The sequence below is a fragment of the Mastigoproctus giganteus genome, chromosome 13, assembly GCF_048544385.1.
Source record: "Mastigoproctus giganteus isolate SK-2022 chromosome 13, ASM4854438v1, whole genome shotgun sequence".
Lineage (NCBI taxonomy): Eukaryota > Metazoa > Arthropoda > Arachnida > Uropygi > Thelyphonidae > Mastigoproctus > Mastigoproctus giganteus.
In genome coordinates this window covers 22,338,569-22,356,586 of record NC_143587.1, presented here as the reverse complement: position 1 = coordinate 22,356,586, position 18,018 = coordinate 22,338,569, and the positions used below count along the sequence as shown (strand labels likewise).

Genomic DNA, 18,018 nt, shown 5'->3' with positions numbered 1-18,018 from the left:
TAAACCATAGTTTGTTGCCAGGAAAGGGTTGGTTTGAGTGATTTAAAAACTTCATTATCAGCACATCAGCTGATAATGAAGCTGCCAAGAAGTATGCTGGGAAATTTAAAAAAATTATTGAACGGCACAGATATACACCACACAGAAAGATGGTGTATTTTTGTTAGCTTTTGGAATGTAACTCCCCTTTTTGTACTGGTTCTTATTCCTGTATAACGCGGTTTCACACTACACAAGATTTTATAGGAACCTAACTACCGTGTTATACAAGGGTTACCTGTATAACAATTCCTGTCCAATCCATAGAGATTAAATTTGGTCTTATCAGAGAACATACAGATTCCTCTACACTGTTGCTGATTAGCAAGTTCTTTTAACTCAGGTAATTAGATATTTCTACCTTGTGGATTTGGTTAGTAAATGCTTCATTTGAAGTCAGTATTTCTTCAAACCATCATGATGAGTCTTTCTTGGATCGTTCTTTCACTTGCCTTTATACTGTATTTCTCTGTCACGTGGATTTGGTTTATGGACCTGGCATAACAGTTATGGGCATCTTAAGGGTCTCTCCTGTGCAGGAGGACTAATCTGTTTATCCCATCCAGATTTTATTTTGACATTTCTATTCTCACATTTGTTTTTAAGAATTCTTGATACAAAGACTGATTGCATTTTGTCTTGTTGTAAATACAGGAACTCCCTGACTTACGTAATACTCGACTTACGCAAATTTGACTTTACGTAAGTTTTTGCTGACTGGTGCAAACTTAAAAAAATTGCGGAAACTTATTTTGCATCCCGTAGGAATAAATGGAGGTATCATGAAAATATCGTAATGTGAACCCAATAACACATTGGTTTTTTTTTTTTTTTTTTTTTGGTAATTTGTTCCCAAGACCTTGGAAGTTGAAATTTTTGCTATATAACTAAGCTATTTATCTCTCTAAAATTTTGGTCATTTTTATAACGGAAATTGCACTGTAATTTCATTATAAGAATCAATTTTGAGTCTTTTGTGATATTTTTCAAAAACACATTTCTGGAGGTCACTACTATAAAACAATAAAAACAATTTGCACTTTCCAGTTTATTGGTCTTTTCTGTTAGTGTAATCAATTATAAACGGGTAGTAAACTTGATCTTATTGCATTTGCAATAATCCTGATAACTGGAATTCTGTGGGATTTTACGTTACTATGGTGAAATGTGTTCCCCCTGGCAGTGCTAGGAAACGAAACGAAACAAAATTGATTTAGAAATGAAGATGATTAATTAAGAAGTATGAAGCAGGACAAAGTTTGTCATCTATTGCATGGAATTAGGTCTTGCTGCTTCAACAGCGAATACTATTCTAAGGGACAGTGCGTGTATAAAAGAACATGTTAAAGGATCAACGTAATTCACACTGGGGGCAGTTTGTCCCAACAGATCACAAAACAGCTTTCAGGTGCTATATCGAAGATGGAAAAGCTATTAATAATATGGATAAAAATCAGATTCAGAAGCAAGTGCCCCTGAGTCCAATGGCCATTCATGCAAAAGCAAGAAGTATTTATGAGGATTTTAAGGATAAGTACGGCAAATCCCAAGCCAAGTTCATGCAAGCAACAGGTGGTTTAATACGTTCAAACATCGCACTGGTTTCCAAGACATTAAAGTCTCCAACGCTGATTCTTTAGCTGCAGAGAAATTTTGTGATGTGTTGGAAAAAACCCCATCTAAATCTCCACAACCCTCAACTTCCGCAGCGGCGTGCTTATCAGCTGGAGAGTCAATTCTGACAATGACGCTCGAAAGGTAAAACTTGCTGACGTTATGCCTAACGTCAGCAAGTTTTACCCCTCTTTTTGTAATTTTGAAATTTTTGTACACTTTTGTAATTTTTCCTGTGCATGAGATAAAAAAAAATTGAATAAATAATTCTATTTACATGTTCGTCAAATATTTCTTTTTTGCTTCTATCAAACTCAGTGCACATAGTTGCGAGTGAGGAATTTCCCTAAATGCTTATTTAGGGAAATTCCGACTTATGTAGTGTTCTGCGGAATGCAACTCTTACGTAAGCTGGGGAGTTCCTGTATATCAGAAGAGCCTTTTCTATCAAAAGCAGTAATTACATTTTCTTCCTCAAAACTGACAGTATGTTTCTGCAAATGAATGTCTGCATACACAGGATGATGCAAAAAAGTACATATAGCTTTAATGTTATCTAACCTTTTCGTACTATTAATAATGTCACCTAATATCTAGTTGCTGAAATCCTGATGTGGGATGGATGGCAACTCAAATTTTTTTTTTTACATGCGTTTTTTGTACCCTGTCTGGTGTCTATGGAGGAGAGGTTACATGGATTGTAGCACTACTGTAGTATATGACCAAACAAATATTTTTCCTCTGTAATAGAATATGTTTTCCTTCACAGGTAGCATGAACATGTACTTAAGTTATAATTGTAGTCTGGATATAAGGAAATTTTATTATAGACAAATATTTATCAACAATTTTTATATTATTTTATTTTATTTTTTTTTTTGATTTGGTAGTTGTTGGCGCATCGGCTTCTGTGGCCATATTGCACCTCCCAAGGTTTTTGCAGTACTTTGATCCAAGCCCGAGGCAGGAATCGAACCCGCGACCTTTGGGTTACCGGGCAGGTACTTTACCCACTCGGCTAGCCCGGTCGGCTTTTATATTATTATCTATATTTTGTTCAAAGCATTATTGTGCATTCATGTCAAATTCTCATTTTGTACTATATTTTTGCATACAGCTGAACTAGTGTATATCACTATAATGTATGCATTATTCTAAACAAATAAATTAGAGCTTATGTAACTTCAAAGGGTTGGACAGATACTTGGATGGTTGGGCGACTTTTTTTATTTAATTACTAATACTGCTTATGCTAGTTCAGATGTGCAAATAATGTTTAAACAGATGTTTATGTTTTCATTGTGACATTTTTATTGTATAGCTGTCTATAGTAATTGATAAGATGATTGAAAAGATTCACAGGATGTAACAGAAAATTGCATGAAAAAAAAAAATTTATTTCTCTAGATAATTATTTTGCTAGAATAAGATTTTAGTATTTTTTAAAAGATGTCTTTCACTGGGTGTTTATTTTGCAGTGTGTTCAGTTTCATCCAAATTCTAATTATGTGGCTACTGGATCTAGTGACAGAACAGTCCGTTTATGGGATGTTGCTACTGGTAGCTGTGTTCGCTTCATGACTGGCCACAAGGTATATTTATAATACATTATATATATTTAAAAATTTTTTGATATATGCATTAGAAGCAGTCTTAACCGACCTCCATCTAACTGAATCATTGGATTTCCCACTTTAACATAGTCTAATACCCACTGCATCAAACTAATGTTTTTATTGGAAAATGAAATTATGGATGATGCAAAAATCATATGCACCATGATAGAGACAGATGAAGAGATTGAGTCAAATTCAGGATCAAAAATTTCTCCTCCAGCTGCCAAAAACACTTAGATGCATCTTTATAAAAAAAAAAGTGGAGGATTATAAAGAATAATGTTACTTTTCATCATCTAAACAGTTTTCTATGCTAATTTTTGATGGAATGGGGGTTTGAAAAATGAATGGCGAGACTGAAATTACTGATTTTTAAATGAATGTATATGTATGTGCTTTAAGTGAAAATGAAATTCTTATGGTACGTATGTATACTTTTTTTTTTTTTTTATGATTCTCCACTGAATAACCAATTTTTTTGATTAATCAACCAGTGTCATGTAAGAGGGCTTCTACTGTGTGTGTAACTTTTCATGTAGAGATTGTACATGTGTGTTTAAAGGTTTTTTTTTTTTTTTTCTCTCATTTGTTTGACTCAAGTTATTTTAATAGGTTGTTTTCGCAAAGGAAAAATATTTTTCACTAATAGTGCAAAAATATTTTTGCACTGTTCACTAGAGTATCTTTAGCATACTTGTTGTTTAACATTGTCTCCCCCCCCATCCAACTGTGATGCACTTTTCCTAGTGGCGCTCGAGTTCTTTTACACTTCACAGAAAACTTTTGGCCTTTCTCTGCACAGTATACATCACCCCCATGAAAATGCTCCTTAATTTTTGGAAAGAGGAAGTCACTAAGAATCTAATATGGGGAAATAGTGGGACAATTGAGGAGTTTTTAAACCCTAGCTCTGCGATGACAGGCATTTCAGTAGTGGACATGCATTGATGAAACTGTCCTGGAAAAGGACAGCACATTGCAGCTTTCCTCCTTGATGGTTTTATGCAATTTTACTTTATGCCAGTATTATGTACAGTATTTTATAAAATATTGGCATTTTGTAGCTGCATGATCAAGGTGTAATCAACAAGCATTACTCCCTGAGTATCCCAAAAATGGAGGCCATTGTCCTGCTTTCTGACTGAACAAAATGAATTTCTTGGAGCAGAGATGTGTTTCCAGGTTATGCTCTGTTGCTTGGAGTGAAGGTGATGTACCATCTCATTGTAATTACAAACTGGAAAAATCTTTAGATTCTAGCTAAATTTCTCCAAGTTGTTCTGTTGTCCTTAGCAGGCTTTCTAGTCTTTACTTAATATTCATGGAACCCATTGCACAGAAACCTTTCTCTGCTTGAATTGTTGATCAGCATACCATATTTGCTCCCTTTTTAGATTTGCTAACAGCCTCTGCCATATGTTTAACAGGCATTCAGTGATTTTTAATCACTGTTTTCAGTGTCTGTTGTTTTTGAATTTACAGACGTTGATGAGCAGCCCAAATCATACTAGTCTTAATAGAATAATTTTCATCCTCCCTTTTCCATAATTTCAGCAAATTATGATAGTTATAGTCATAATGACTGAAAGTATTTGAAAATGGAAAAATTCTAATTTCTTGTTTCTCTGATTTCAGGGAACAATACATTGCTTAGCATTCTCAACATGTGGAAGATTTCTAGCATCTTCAGGTAGGGATTAAAGTTTTGTTTATTATTAAGTGTTTATCATTTTGATTAATTATGTGTTTATCATTTTGGTTAATCAGTTAACAGAGAGATTAATTAAATTCAAGAAATTGTTCGTTTTAAATTTCATTATCCCCACTCAAAAAGGATTTAAAATTTTAGCCAATAAAGTTTTTTGCCTAAAAAGCCAATTTATCAACAGTTAAAAAAGTATCTAAAATTTATTCTTACAGGATTAACAATAGACATTTATTTTGTGAAATCTGACATGGGAATTTAACATCTATTTTGGCATCTTTGAAGGGAAAGATAAACTAACCTATGTGAATCACGTGATGAGGTGAAAATACTCTTGCTTCTCTAGGCAGCTGATATCAGCGAAACTCATGCTATGGTATTGGATGATCTGTTTATAAGTAAATTCTGTGAAAATGAAAAACTCTTAAAATTCATTGTTTATATTTGTGTTAATTAGTGGCTATGTTAATTATTTTGTGGTTGGCCTTAAGTTCCAGGAATGAATTGACAAGAAGAAGAAGAATTGGAATACCATATTTTATGGTATTCCAAAGGTGTCTTTATATGCTCGAGTTAGGTTAGGATGAGATTACTTGAAAAGGATTGCGAGTATTAAAACTTAAAATAAGATCCCATAGAGGAAAGTGCACTTTTCTCTAGTGTGACAAACACTAGAGAAAAGTCACACTGAGATTAAAATTATCTTGCTGAACCAAGACTTCAAATATGAACTTTCAAATAACATAAATATGAGCTTTAATTCCCATAATGCAATTCAGACATGTGCATTGGAAATTTCATATTGATCAAGTTCCATATTAGTGAAAAGGTTGTAGGTATCTTAGTATTAAGGTGTGAAAGTTGTGTATTATATTTGAACCATTCAATTGCTAATGCTTCATAAGTGGTTAATTTATAGCTAGAAGATAATTTGACTAATGTTATAGTGGAATCAATCTGAGGTTGGTGTAAAGATTATCGGGCATGTTGGCTAAGTTTGATTCTGTGGTATTGTTTCCTAAACTGGCTCGATGATGAGCCCTACTATTGGATATGTTAGAGGCACCATATTTAATAGTGTACTGCCTATACAACATACAAGGTGCTACCCAAAAGTACCCGAAATGTATTTATAAAATAAATTAGACTCACCCTCGGTCTTATTTGCCGCTGTCACCTTCAAAGTAGTCCTCTTGAGTGTAAACACTGATCCCAGTGCTTCTCCCATGATTTGAATGCATCCTGAAAGTCCTTTGTCATATTGTTCAGCACCACCTGTGATTTGGCTTGGATAACCTCTACGCTGTCAAATCTTTGACCCTTCAGCTTGATTTTCATTCTTGGGAAAAGGAAGAAGTCGCAGGGGGCAAAGTCTGGCAAATAAGAATAAAGGGGGGGGATGGTTGTTGTTGTTGGATGCCAAAAACTGCACCACGGTGAGGGATGTGTGGGCCAGTGCATTGTCATGATGAAGGACACAGTTCTCTGTGCGCCACTTCTCTGGAAATTTCCTCCTGACAGCTTCCCGTCACGTCGGGCTGTCTTCGGTTGGGGAGAAGATGGGCTCTTCCACCGAGATGATTGTTATTTGGTTTCTGGGTCATACCCATATATCCAACTCTCGTCACCAGTGACAACTGTAGAAAGGAAGTTTTGATCAATCCTGGCCTGTTCTTGAAGATGTCTGCTAACTTCTGTGCGATGCTGCTTTTGGTCTTCACTCAGTAACCATGGCATGGACTTGCCACGGTCCTCATGTTCAACTCGTCTGACAAAATCCACTGATACGTGCTGTATGATAGTCCTACAATGCCACAAATATGGATGGTCTGCCTGCAGTCTTCACGGATCCCCCCCCCCGAACTTTTGCGACATTTTTCCGGGGTCGTACTTGATGATGGATGCCCAGAGCGATCGTTGTCATCAACCGACATTCGACCGTTTTTAAAATGGTTAAACCAGTAGTAGGTCTGCGTCTGGCCTAAAGCATTGTCACCAAAAGCTTGTTTCAACTTCTTATGGGTTTTTGCTGCTGTATCGTTAAGAAGGAAACAAGTTGATGCAAGCACGTTGCTCTCTCACATCAGCCATCGCAAGCTATGTGAGACACACTGCTAAAGAACTGTGCATAAATAATCAGTGACTCTATCCAGCCCAACACTACATGGCAGACTGATTCACAAAGGGTGCATGTAGTGTTACGTAGCACCACAAGTCAGTACTAGACGTAGTTCCTGCATAATGTTCAAATTTTGGGAACATTTGGGTAGCACCTCATGTTACATTCTTGATGGCTAGTTAGTTAGTTATTTGGTTTTTAGGAGCATTAGCAACTAAGGCCATATTGCTCCGGGATATGCGATGGTCATTCCCTGACCTTTCCGCATCCTTCGTATTTAGTGGTGACGGGCTCGAACCCCGGTCTAGTCTTGATGGCAAGAGATTAAATACACTATACTGTTAGTGTCTTGAATAGTGTATTTGAAGGTGTTAAAGTATGTGCTAATTTTATTATAAGATGAGAAAACTAAGATTAAGTCAATGTGTTATAAAACATGTTTATTAAGTTGTCTGGCCAATTGGCAGTGATGTTGAAGTTTAAATATTGTGTAATATATGTCTACTTTGGTACATAACATCAGACAATGCTAAAATATCTGTATTGGACAAATTAATGTGTGAACATGGGATGTATTAAGTACCCTGAAAATTTTGAAGTGGGGATATAATTTTAATGACATAAGAGAATAAGTTAGCAAAAGCTGAGTGTATCTTACACACAACCTTACACACCAACAAATAAATTAATTTACGTACTCTGAAAACTTGTTATTAGGAATAATATAATGCCACACATTTTTGGCACAATCGCATAAATCAAGTAGAACACTTTGATCTACTGTATTGTATTGACACTCAGCTTTCACTAACTTATCTTCTTATGATAAAATTATATCACATCTTACAAATATCTTGAGGTTCAGAGTATTTACTACAGCCTGCATTCACATGTTAATTAGTAATATTAATTTATCCAATACAGATATTTTAGCTTTGTTTTGGTGTTGTGTCGTTATGTACTAAATTCTATGTAGATTACACAATGTTTAAAATTAAAGAAAAGCTAACATGTGATACTAGCCTTAAGTAATGCACTACTCTCTCCATGGACAATATTGTCCCACTTGCATCTTTTCTCATCCAAACCAGACGTTTAGATTAAATCAGATATCTACAAAGAGATATATGGACTTCTGATGGGACTAGGAACTTCAGCCCTGTCAGAAATGTATTTAGCATCTCTAGATCATATCCTCAGTTAAACACAGTTAATTACTTAGTTAAATTGTTTCTACAGTTAAATTATTCATGAATTGGAAAGGGCCTCTGTCTCCTTGATTCATTTTTAAATATGTATACTTCAGTCGTACCAGAGCAATGGATAAAGAAAAACAAGGTTTGAGCAAAAATTCTTTAATTTTAGTTAAAGACAAGGAAACAAAAATAAATAGTGCACCGAACTGCTACACCAAAGGAGGGAAGATAACGTTTTTACCCTCAAGAGGAGGGACCGCAACTTCCTGCCCGTTAGCTGCAAGCACTTTATCCTGTGGGCCTGTAAGATTTTGAAGAGCTGTGGTGACATGCCCGGGTAGTAGGGGATAAAGGCAATGGAGGTGGCGTCATCGCTACAAGGGGCACTAGGGTGTGCTGCACAGTTAGGGCCCTGCAGGTCACACTTATCTAGGGCACTTGCAGGGTAGCCAGATCTGCTTTTATTTTAACAATCTCATCGCATCTTTTATTCATAGAATAGAAAGAGTCCAGGCATGAGTTAGTAAGGCTCATGCGTTAACGAGAAGCTGGCTATGAGAGTGTTGTAAACGGTAGTTAGCATTAGTAGGCATTTAATACAAGAAAGCAAGCTTATGCAGCATCAGCCAAAAAAAAAAATAAATAAATAAAAAAATAACCACTTCCACTTCACCCATCTGTTTGTTCAAAATACCTGTCCAGCTGAGCCTTAAACTTATTTAGGCTATCAACTTCCACGACAAGGGATGGAAGTCTGTTCCACCCACCAACCACCCGCTGGCTAAAGGCAAATTTCCGCACGTCTATCCTACATCTGTCTTTCCTCAATTTGAATTTATGCCCTCTCAGGTGATTATTCTGAGCAAGAGGAAGAATCCCATCAGCATTGAGCATGCTCAAACCATTCAAGGCTTTATACACCTCTATCAGATCACCTCGCTAGTGCCTAGTCTCCAGACACTGTAATTTTCAAAACTTAAGCCTTTCTTCGTAAGAGCGCCCCTTTGTTCCATTCACTAATCTTTTTGCCCTTCTCTGTACTCGTTCCAGCAGCTCTACATCCTTCTTGAAATGAGGCATCCAGACCTGTATACAGTACTCAAGGTGTGGCCTGACCATTGCCTTATACAAGGGAATAATCACCTCCTTATCCCTGCTAGAAAAATTCCTATATATCATTGACAATACACCATGAGCTACTCTTGCAGCCCATCTGCACTGCTCAGAGAACTTCATATCTGCCTGCACAACCACCCCCAGGTCCCTTTCATTCTCTACCACTGTCAGTGTAGTACCACAGAGTTGATACGTTGCTCTGGGGTTGCTGTTGGTGAATTAGCCATAACACATCGGTTTACGGTGGACTGAAGTTTTTAAACGCGTGTCCTCATGCCGAACAAGAGTATCTAAAAAGGGGAGAGTATTGCCCGATTCCAGTTCAATGGTGAATTGGATAAAGGCGACAGAGTTGAGCGCCTCCGTAGCCAGGTGGTCAGGAGCAGCAGTGCATAGTACACGCTTCTTGATTAGACTGGGGTTCGAGCCCGTGCCCACCAAATACGGAGGATGCGGAAAGGTCAGGGAATGACCACAGATATCCCCGGAGCAATATGGCCTTAGTTGCTAATGCGCCTGAAAACCAAATAACAAACAAACAGCGACAGATTTGGTCGCAAAAGGCAGTCCCCTGACCCGCAGGGAATGACGACAAACAAATCGTCGACAGATCGACACCAAAAGGCTATAGAATCTGGCAAATGCACAAACGCGCTACCCTCCAGTTCCGTAGCAATGTTTGCTGTGACTAAGCTGATGGGTGCACCGTTGCTGTGGTGTGACTGAAGTATATATATTTAAATTATTCATTTCAGTGTGCAGATGATAATCTCTGATTGACAAACTACAGAGGCTTTCTTAAAATTTAATTCTGTCCATCATAAACTAAAATACACACTTGAACAAGGTAATGGTATAAACTTTTTAAACTTAAAAATCTAAGTATAATAATCAATTAAAAACTTGCATTCATAGGGGAAAAAAATACACACTGGAAATTTTTGCACTTTTATTCACATCACTCATACAGTATTGAAAAATCTGTTTTGATATAAACAGGTTTGCAATGTAATAAAATATTGCCATAATGAAATTGTTTTACAAACAGAATTAGAGCATTTAACTAATGCTTTCTCAAGAAGAAAATATCCTTACAATTTAGTCCAAGAAACCATATACAAATTAAAAATAGATTAAAGAGTCATCCTGTAATAAAATAATGAGTTACTAACACAAAAATAATTCTTCCATATCATTGTCAATTGGCCAGACAACTTAACGTGTTTTCTAACACTGATCTCACTTTAGTTTTCTCATCTCATAATAAAATTAGTAAATACTTTAACAACTATAAAGGTACCTTCAAATACACTATTCATGACACTAAAAACATAGTGTATTTTAATCTCTTACCAACAAGAATGCAAGACATGTTATATAGACAGTACCACCTGTTAAATGTGGCACCTCTAACGTATCTAATGGTAGAGCTTATCGTCAAGCAAGTCTATGGAACAATACTATAGAACTGAACTTAGCCAACATGCCCAATAAACTTTCCACCATCCTCAGATTGATTCTGCTATAATATTAGTCAAATTATCTTCTAGCTATAAATTAACCTCTTATGAAGCATTAGCAATACAATGGCTCAAACATGATACACAACTTTCACATCCTAATACCTAGCTACCTATGATCATTTCACTAACTTGGAACTTGAAAAATATGAAATTTCCGATGCATATGTTTGAGTTGCACCATGGAAATTAAGACTCATATATTTATAACGCTCCTTCCTCTTATCATTCGTGAACTAACTGAAGATGTTATTTGAAAGTTCACATCTGAACTCTTGGTTTAGCAGGATAATTCCTGCTAAACCAAGAATTAGCAGAAGTTCCCAAACATTCTCAGTTCACGGTGCCCTTAGTGTATCAGTAATCTTTTCATGGTGTCCCTGGGGCAAAAGAAATATATAACAGTTCTGTTTATTAAGTAGTTAGGTCCAAACAACTTAATAAGTAATGTTGAAACTGTGAACTATCACGGGCTAGTAGTTCGGCAGTGTCTGACAGATGTAGAGTTTCACTGTGTTTCCCTTGAAAATTTAAAATAGCCTGCAGCACCCCTATGAGTTTTGCTGTGGTGCACAGTTTGGGAACTGCTGCTCTATGGGATTTCATTTTAATAAGTTTAATACCATTCTAACCTAATGAAAGCAGTAAGGGGCTAAGTTCCATAAAATAAGGTATTCCAATTCTTCTTGTTAACCTGTGCTCCTATAATGAAAGGAGCATAGATTAATTAAAGGAAAGAGGAATGTTGAAACAAATTTGTTAAAATCAACAGAAATTAAAATAAAAAACTATTCAAAAGGGAAAAAAAATGGTAGTTACTATGTTTCATCTCCTCGGGGGTGGCCACAAAGCTTCGATGACTACAGATACATAGCATTTTTATTGCTGCTCAACACAGATTGAACAATGTTGAATGATTGTGGCTTCTGAGCTATGGTTAGATTATTACCTGGCTGATATAATTTATGTGGAAATGGAGAGAAACTTGAAATACATAATATTATATCAGATGTTCTGCCTGTAATGTAGAACATCTGATATAATATTATATATTAAGTGTTATGTATTAAATATTTATTTAATACATAACACTTAATATTTACATTAAATATTATGTATTAAGTGTAAATATTTCAGACTTTTATTATTATTGTTATACCCATATTGTATTGTGATGTCAACTGTCACACAGTGACCTGCTGTTAAGCCCATACAACACATTGAACCCTCGCTCGCTACAAACATCCACCTTGCATAATCCTTTACAGTTCTGTTGGCAGGAGGTGGTTTGACCCATTTGACATTCTTTGAACACCTTAACCACAGTGGGCTGTGAGTAACCAACAAGATGTGTCGTTTCCGATGGGGAAGCAGAGCACCCAATGCACGAGCTCCCAGTCATGCCCTTTTATAATATCTTTACTGTGTCCCATAAAAAAAAAATTATCGTTTTGACTTGCACAATGAGATGCAAATTACCATTGCTCTAGCATACGAGTGTTTGGTTTTTGTACTGCGAGCTGTGGCATATTCCATTATGAATGGGATGCTCACAATTCAGTGAGCACTAAGTGTACATTGATGTAATAATTTTCGTACCAGTAAAGCCAGATAGCTTCAGTACATTGAATTAAAACATTATTGTACAAGTAGGTTATAACTTCATTTTGTGTGTGTGTGTGTGTGTGTGTGTGTGTGTGTGTGTGTGTGTGTGTGTGTGTGTGTGTGTGTGTGTGTGTGTGTGTGTGTGTGTGTGTGTGTAGCACTAGACAACTAGGGTTGCTACTTAGTGCATTGAACTCATTATGGAGGCACTTTGCTGGTTGGTTGTTTTGGTATTGCACTATTAAAAAAAAAAACACTGCACCAGTGGAGAAACACATTGCTATTTATTTAAAGTAAATGTCACTGCCCAGACCATGGTGTCATCCCTGCCTGGGGTCTCCTTGGTCAGTAGATAGCCACTGTGACAACCTGAACAACCCAATAAATATATCTACAGTAGGTGAGATAGTAGCAGTTAAAATAAACTCAAATAATTTAGGGTGACAGCCCAATGCCACAAGAGTTAACCCAAACCATTCAGGTTAGACATAGCTTCATTGTGACCATAGCAGTGAGCAGACCAGGTTTGCTGCTTAGTGCTCTGTTTTCTGCTGTGCATCAAGGAGACTGTAAACAGGGTTGAAACCAAATGGGGGTTTGGGTTGTGAAGTGTTGCATGTGTGTTGTGGGTTCCTTGCAGCAAATTTTTTTGTGAAATTTAAATCTTTTATAAAATTGAAAACATTTTTACATAAATGCTAATGTTGTCTTCTTATTTTGACATTATTGTTCAACACCAGATTAAAATTATTGCCAAAAATCAAAACAAAATTAAAAAAAAAAAAAACTAGTCGTTACTTTTTTTTTTTATGCAGCAATATCACTACAGCTGTTTATGTATCACTTGCTTTGGTTTTTATCAAATTCTGGATCTGAATTCCACAGAAATTCTTCAATTCTGGCTTTTGTAAGGCCATATCATATCAGACAATATGGGCTTAGCAATAACTGAGGTTACCAAGTGCAATCTGTCCAATTTTTCAAACAGTTTTTGTGCTGCCATCTATTATAAATTGTGTGTACAATTAGTTGTAAATTCAAATAAGAGATGGTAGCACGTACTAGTAAAATTTCATGACAGTTCTTACATTAAAGGAATGTTTGAAACAACCTTCAAAATGCAGATTTACATATGCACTTCTAGAGCCCACACACAGAAACTGTAGGTCTGCTGCATAATATAGTGGCAGATTCTAATATACAGTCTATTAATGATATATATTGCAGTTATATAACACACACACACACACACAACATACTTATATACAATTATTTAATAATTGTATTTGGTTAATTCTAAGCATGACATTGGTTGATAATTTAGTTAGAATGTCACATGATTCTTTAATTTAATTTATCTATTGTAAAATGTATTGCCAAAAACAAATTAAAAAAAAAAGTTACGTGAACCATTAATAAACTTCCCATTATAGCAAAAAGAAAAATGAACATACAGAGTGAGATTAATTATTACTCTTATGTTGTCAGGCATTTCTCTTTTTGTGCTACTTTCAACTACAATGGAAAGTTTAATCCAGTGGTTTTCAACCGGGTTGCCATGTAATTTTGGATTAAGTCAGTTAAACTTATTATTATTATTTTTTTGAAATTTATATATTTATTTCATTATAAAAAGGTGTATGGTATCCACTGTAAATTATAAAAAGATGTACGGTATCCATTTTACCGTATCTTTTTAATTTTGTGGTGATCTATAGTTAATGTTTATTTAGTACCTCTATATAAAGAATAAAATTATTATAAGTATATATAATTTGCATTATGAATTTTAATTTTGTTTATAATTATATTATTATAATAACTATCATAACATATTTTTTTTAATATTTTACACACACACACACAGAATCAGATTATTAAATGGTTGAAAACCACTGTGTTAAGTATTTCTTTTGGCCTAGGAGTGCTGTGAAAAATTACTGGGACACTAAGGGCGCCGAGAAACTTTGGGAACCTCTGGTTTAATCCCTCTTTTTTTTTCCTCAGATTATGTTGATGAGCATTATATATATATATATATATATAATCCAATTAGTTCAAAATTAAATAGAGATAAAAATATATATTAAAAATAAATAAGAAAAAATAGTAGAAAAGCTAACATCAGTGGCAGCAGAAAAGCACATTCCACTACATGTTGCTTATAATATTCTAAATTAAAATAGAATAATTGCCAGTAGCATAGCAAACCAGTAGAGTGAAAATGAACTAAACCAAATAAAATAATAATAACAGAAAAATATAGGGGGGGATAAAGGAGAGGGTAGTGTTGAAGCAACGTTCCTAAAATAATTTAGAAAATTAAGCCAATTAAAAGAAATTTTGCGGTGCACCATAGTAGGCACCAGTTTCCAAATTATGTAAAATCTCACTAAGGTGGAAACGTGGACTAACAACGTTACCAAAAAATTATAAAATAAAATAGACCTACCATTATGCCCCATCTCGACAGAGGACCACAAGGCCAATAATAGTCAGGGAATCACTGCATTTCGAACACTAAACAAATCCATACAACAATGGAATGATATTAAGATCAAACTGCCGATGCAGTAGATTTGCATAGCGGTGGTCTTTATGCAGCAAAAAAAAAAAAAAAAAAAAAAAATATATATATATATATATATATATATATATATATAGCGAGCAAATAGAATACGTGAACAGAATTTATAAATAACTAAACAATAGAATCTAGGAGCGAGAGAAATACTAAAAATACTAAAAGGAGATACTACTGGCTGATGATTTTATTTAAATATCATATTTATTTTAATTATCAGATATATATATATATATATTTATTTTTATTTATTTATTTATTTTTTTTCTCTCCTTCAAGGTACCGACAGAAAGATTCTGGTATGGGATGTAGCACATGGCCATCTTTTGGCAGAATTGAGTGATCACGCAAATACTGTCTATACATTGTGTTTTAGTAGAGATGGTAGTATCTTGGCATCAGGTAAATTATCACCAGTTTGTAGAAATAAAGTTAATATTTTCATTCTATAGAGATATTATCATAGCTGAGTTGTCAAATTTTCCCCATGCTTGTGCAGCACATGCTTGTACTGAAGAGTTGTGTGGCATGTGTTTGGATCCATGTGGTACCATAAAATATTCTTGTCTTGTAAACTCCTTTGACCCTATGTGTCCATCCTGGAGTATAAACAGAAAATTTATTTTTATTCATTTAATGTTTAGAGAATGAATGAATGCATAAATGTTAATCTATATGTGAATGCTCATTCCATGAATGGAAGTAGAAGAATTTTTTTTTATAAACAATTTAAAAACCCATGTTACTAACCATTAATTTTGAAATTATGTATGAAACTTTGATGTAATAGTATCCTGGTAAAACAAATGGGATGGCACTTCAATACAAAACACAAGTGTTTTGTACTGAAGTACTACATGTTATTAATATGAAAAAATATACAGGAACTCCGCGACTTACGTAAGGATTGCGTTCCGCGGAATGCAACCGTGCCGTGGGGATATATTTTCTTCCCTGCGCCATTTAAACAACTTTTTGTAATTTCCGCCCAGGCTTTATTAATGTTTAAGATGTTATAAGTTGGATTTTACGTAAGTTGGAATTTCTCCCATGCTTTTACAGCACTCACAACTGTGCTCGCTGAATTGATTTAATCAAAAAAGAAATGTTCAATGAACATGTAAATAGAATCATTTATTGTATTTATTCAATTTTTTATCTTGGATGCAGAAAAAATTACAAAAGCATGCAATTTAAAAAAATTTCAAAATTATAAAAAAAAGTGGAGACAGGCATAGCGTCAGTAAGTTTTACCTCTCAAGCATCATTGCCAGAATCAAATTCAGCCGATAAGTACGCTGCTGTGGAGGTTGAGGGCTGTGTACGTTTAGAAGGGGTTGGCCGCTCAACCTTATGAAAGAACATATTAATGGACGACTAGACGATGGCTTTTTTTCTTTTCATCATAGATTTCTTTCTAGCAAGCAAGCAAGAATCGTTCGCTGTCATAATCCATCTTCTCAAACCTTGCCATTGCCATCTGTCTGGTGATGAAGTGTCTCGGCTCCTCATTTGGTTTATCTAGAGCTTCATCAGCATTTTCTTCTTTCACTATCACTGCCTGCAAGTCGATAAGTTCTTCGTTAGATAATTCCTTCTCTTCCTCTGTTAACTCCTCCCCGTCTTTGGCAACAACCTCCAACTGAAGTAGCTCTGCAACCCAAACAATATTATCTGTAACCTCTTCATATGATTAGTCTTTTTCAAATCCTTCGAAGCTTTTTACGTGCTGTGGACATATTTTCTTCCATGCGGCATTTAAACAACTTTTGGTGATTTCCGCCCAGCCGCCTTATTAATGTTTAAGATGCCGTGGTAAATATTGTAAGATTTCCAAAAGTCTCTTAACGTAATTTTTCTCATTGTCTACTGCAGACAATGCCTGAGCAAATGTGCATAAATAATATGCTTTTAAATTCAAAATAACACCCTGATCCATAGGTTGGATGAGTGAAGTCTTGTTTAGTGGTAGAAATATGACTCGCGTTTGAATTGAAATCATCTAGATGTGTAGGATGTCTAGGAGCATTATCTGATAGAAGCAAAATCTTGAAAGGAACATCGTCTTTACAATATTTTTCAACCTTGGAAATGAAACAGCATTTAAACCAATCCTCAAAGAGAGAGATTGTTATCCATACTCTCTGGTTTAATTGGAAATGCACGGGTAGGGTGGCTTTATTGATGTCCTTAAATGCAAGACGGTTTCCAGAATGGTACACAAGCAGTGGTATTAATCCGTAATCTCCTGCTGCATTAGCCCCAAGCAAGAGTGTGGCCCTGTCTTTTGAAGCCTTGAAACCTGGCATTGTATTTTCCTCTTTGGCAATGTATGTTCGATCCGGTATTTTTTTTTCCAATACAGAGCAGTCTCGTCAATGTTAAAAATTTGGTAAAAATAGTTCACCAATTTTTTTCAACACATCACAATTTCTCTGCAGCTGCAGAATCAGCACTGGTGACTTCACCACATACTTTAACATTGTGGAAACCAGTATGATGCTTGAACCTATTAAACCACCTGTTGCTTGCCACGAACTTGGGTTGGGGTTTGCCATACTTATCCTTAATATTTTTATAAATACTTGTTGCTTTTGCTTGAATGGTCATTAGATTCTGGGGCACTTGCTTCTGAATCTGATTTTCCATCCATATTATTAACAGCTGTTCCATCTTCAATATAGCACTTGAACACTGTTTTGTGATCACTGTTGATCTTAAGTGCGTTAATCCTTTGACATGTTCTTTTATATGCACACTGTCCTTTAAAATAGTATTCACTGTTGAAGCAGCAAGACCTAATTCCCTTGCAATAGATGACAAACTTTGTCCTGCTTCGTACTTCTTAATCATTTTCATCTTCATTTCTAAATCGATTTTGTTTTGTTTCCTGGCACTACCACC

At 35.4% G+C, this 18,018-nt stretch overlaps 1 protein-coding gene across 1 annotated transcript in view; it reads left to right on the top strand.

Annotated features, from left to right (window-relative positions):
- Taf5 (TATA-box binding protein associated factor 5) overlaps positions 1-18,018 on the top strand; it is a 93,275-nt gene that overhangs the window by 63,132 nt on the left and 12,125 nt on the right. Inside the window, exons 15-17 of the mRNA XM_090388144.1 lie at positions 3,132-3,245; positions 4,905-4,959; positions 15,394-15,516. Coding sequence (XP_090244270.1) covers positions 3,132-3,245; positions 4,905-4,959; positions 15,394-15,516 — 292 coding nt within the window. The remainder of the gene's footprint in view (positions 1-3,131; positions 3,246-4,904; positions 4,960-15,393; positions 15,517-18,018) is intronic.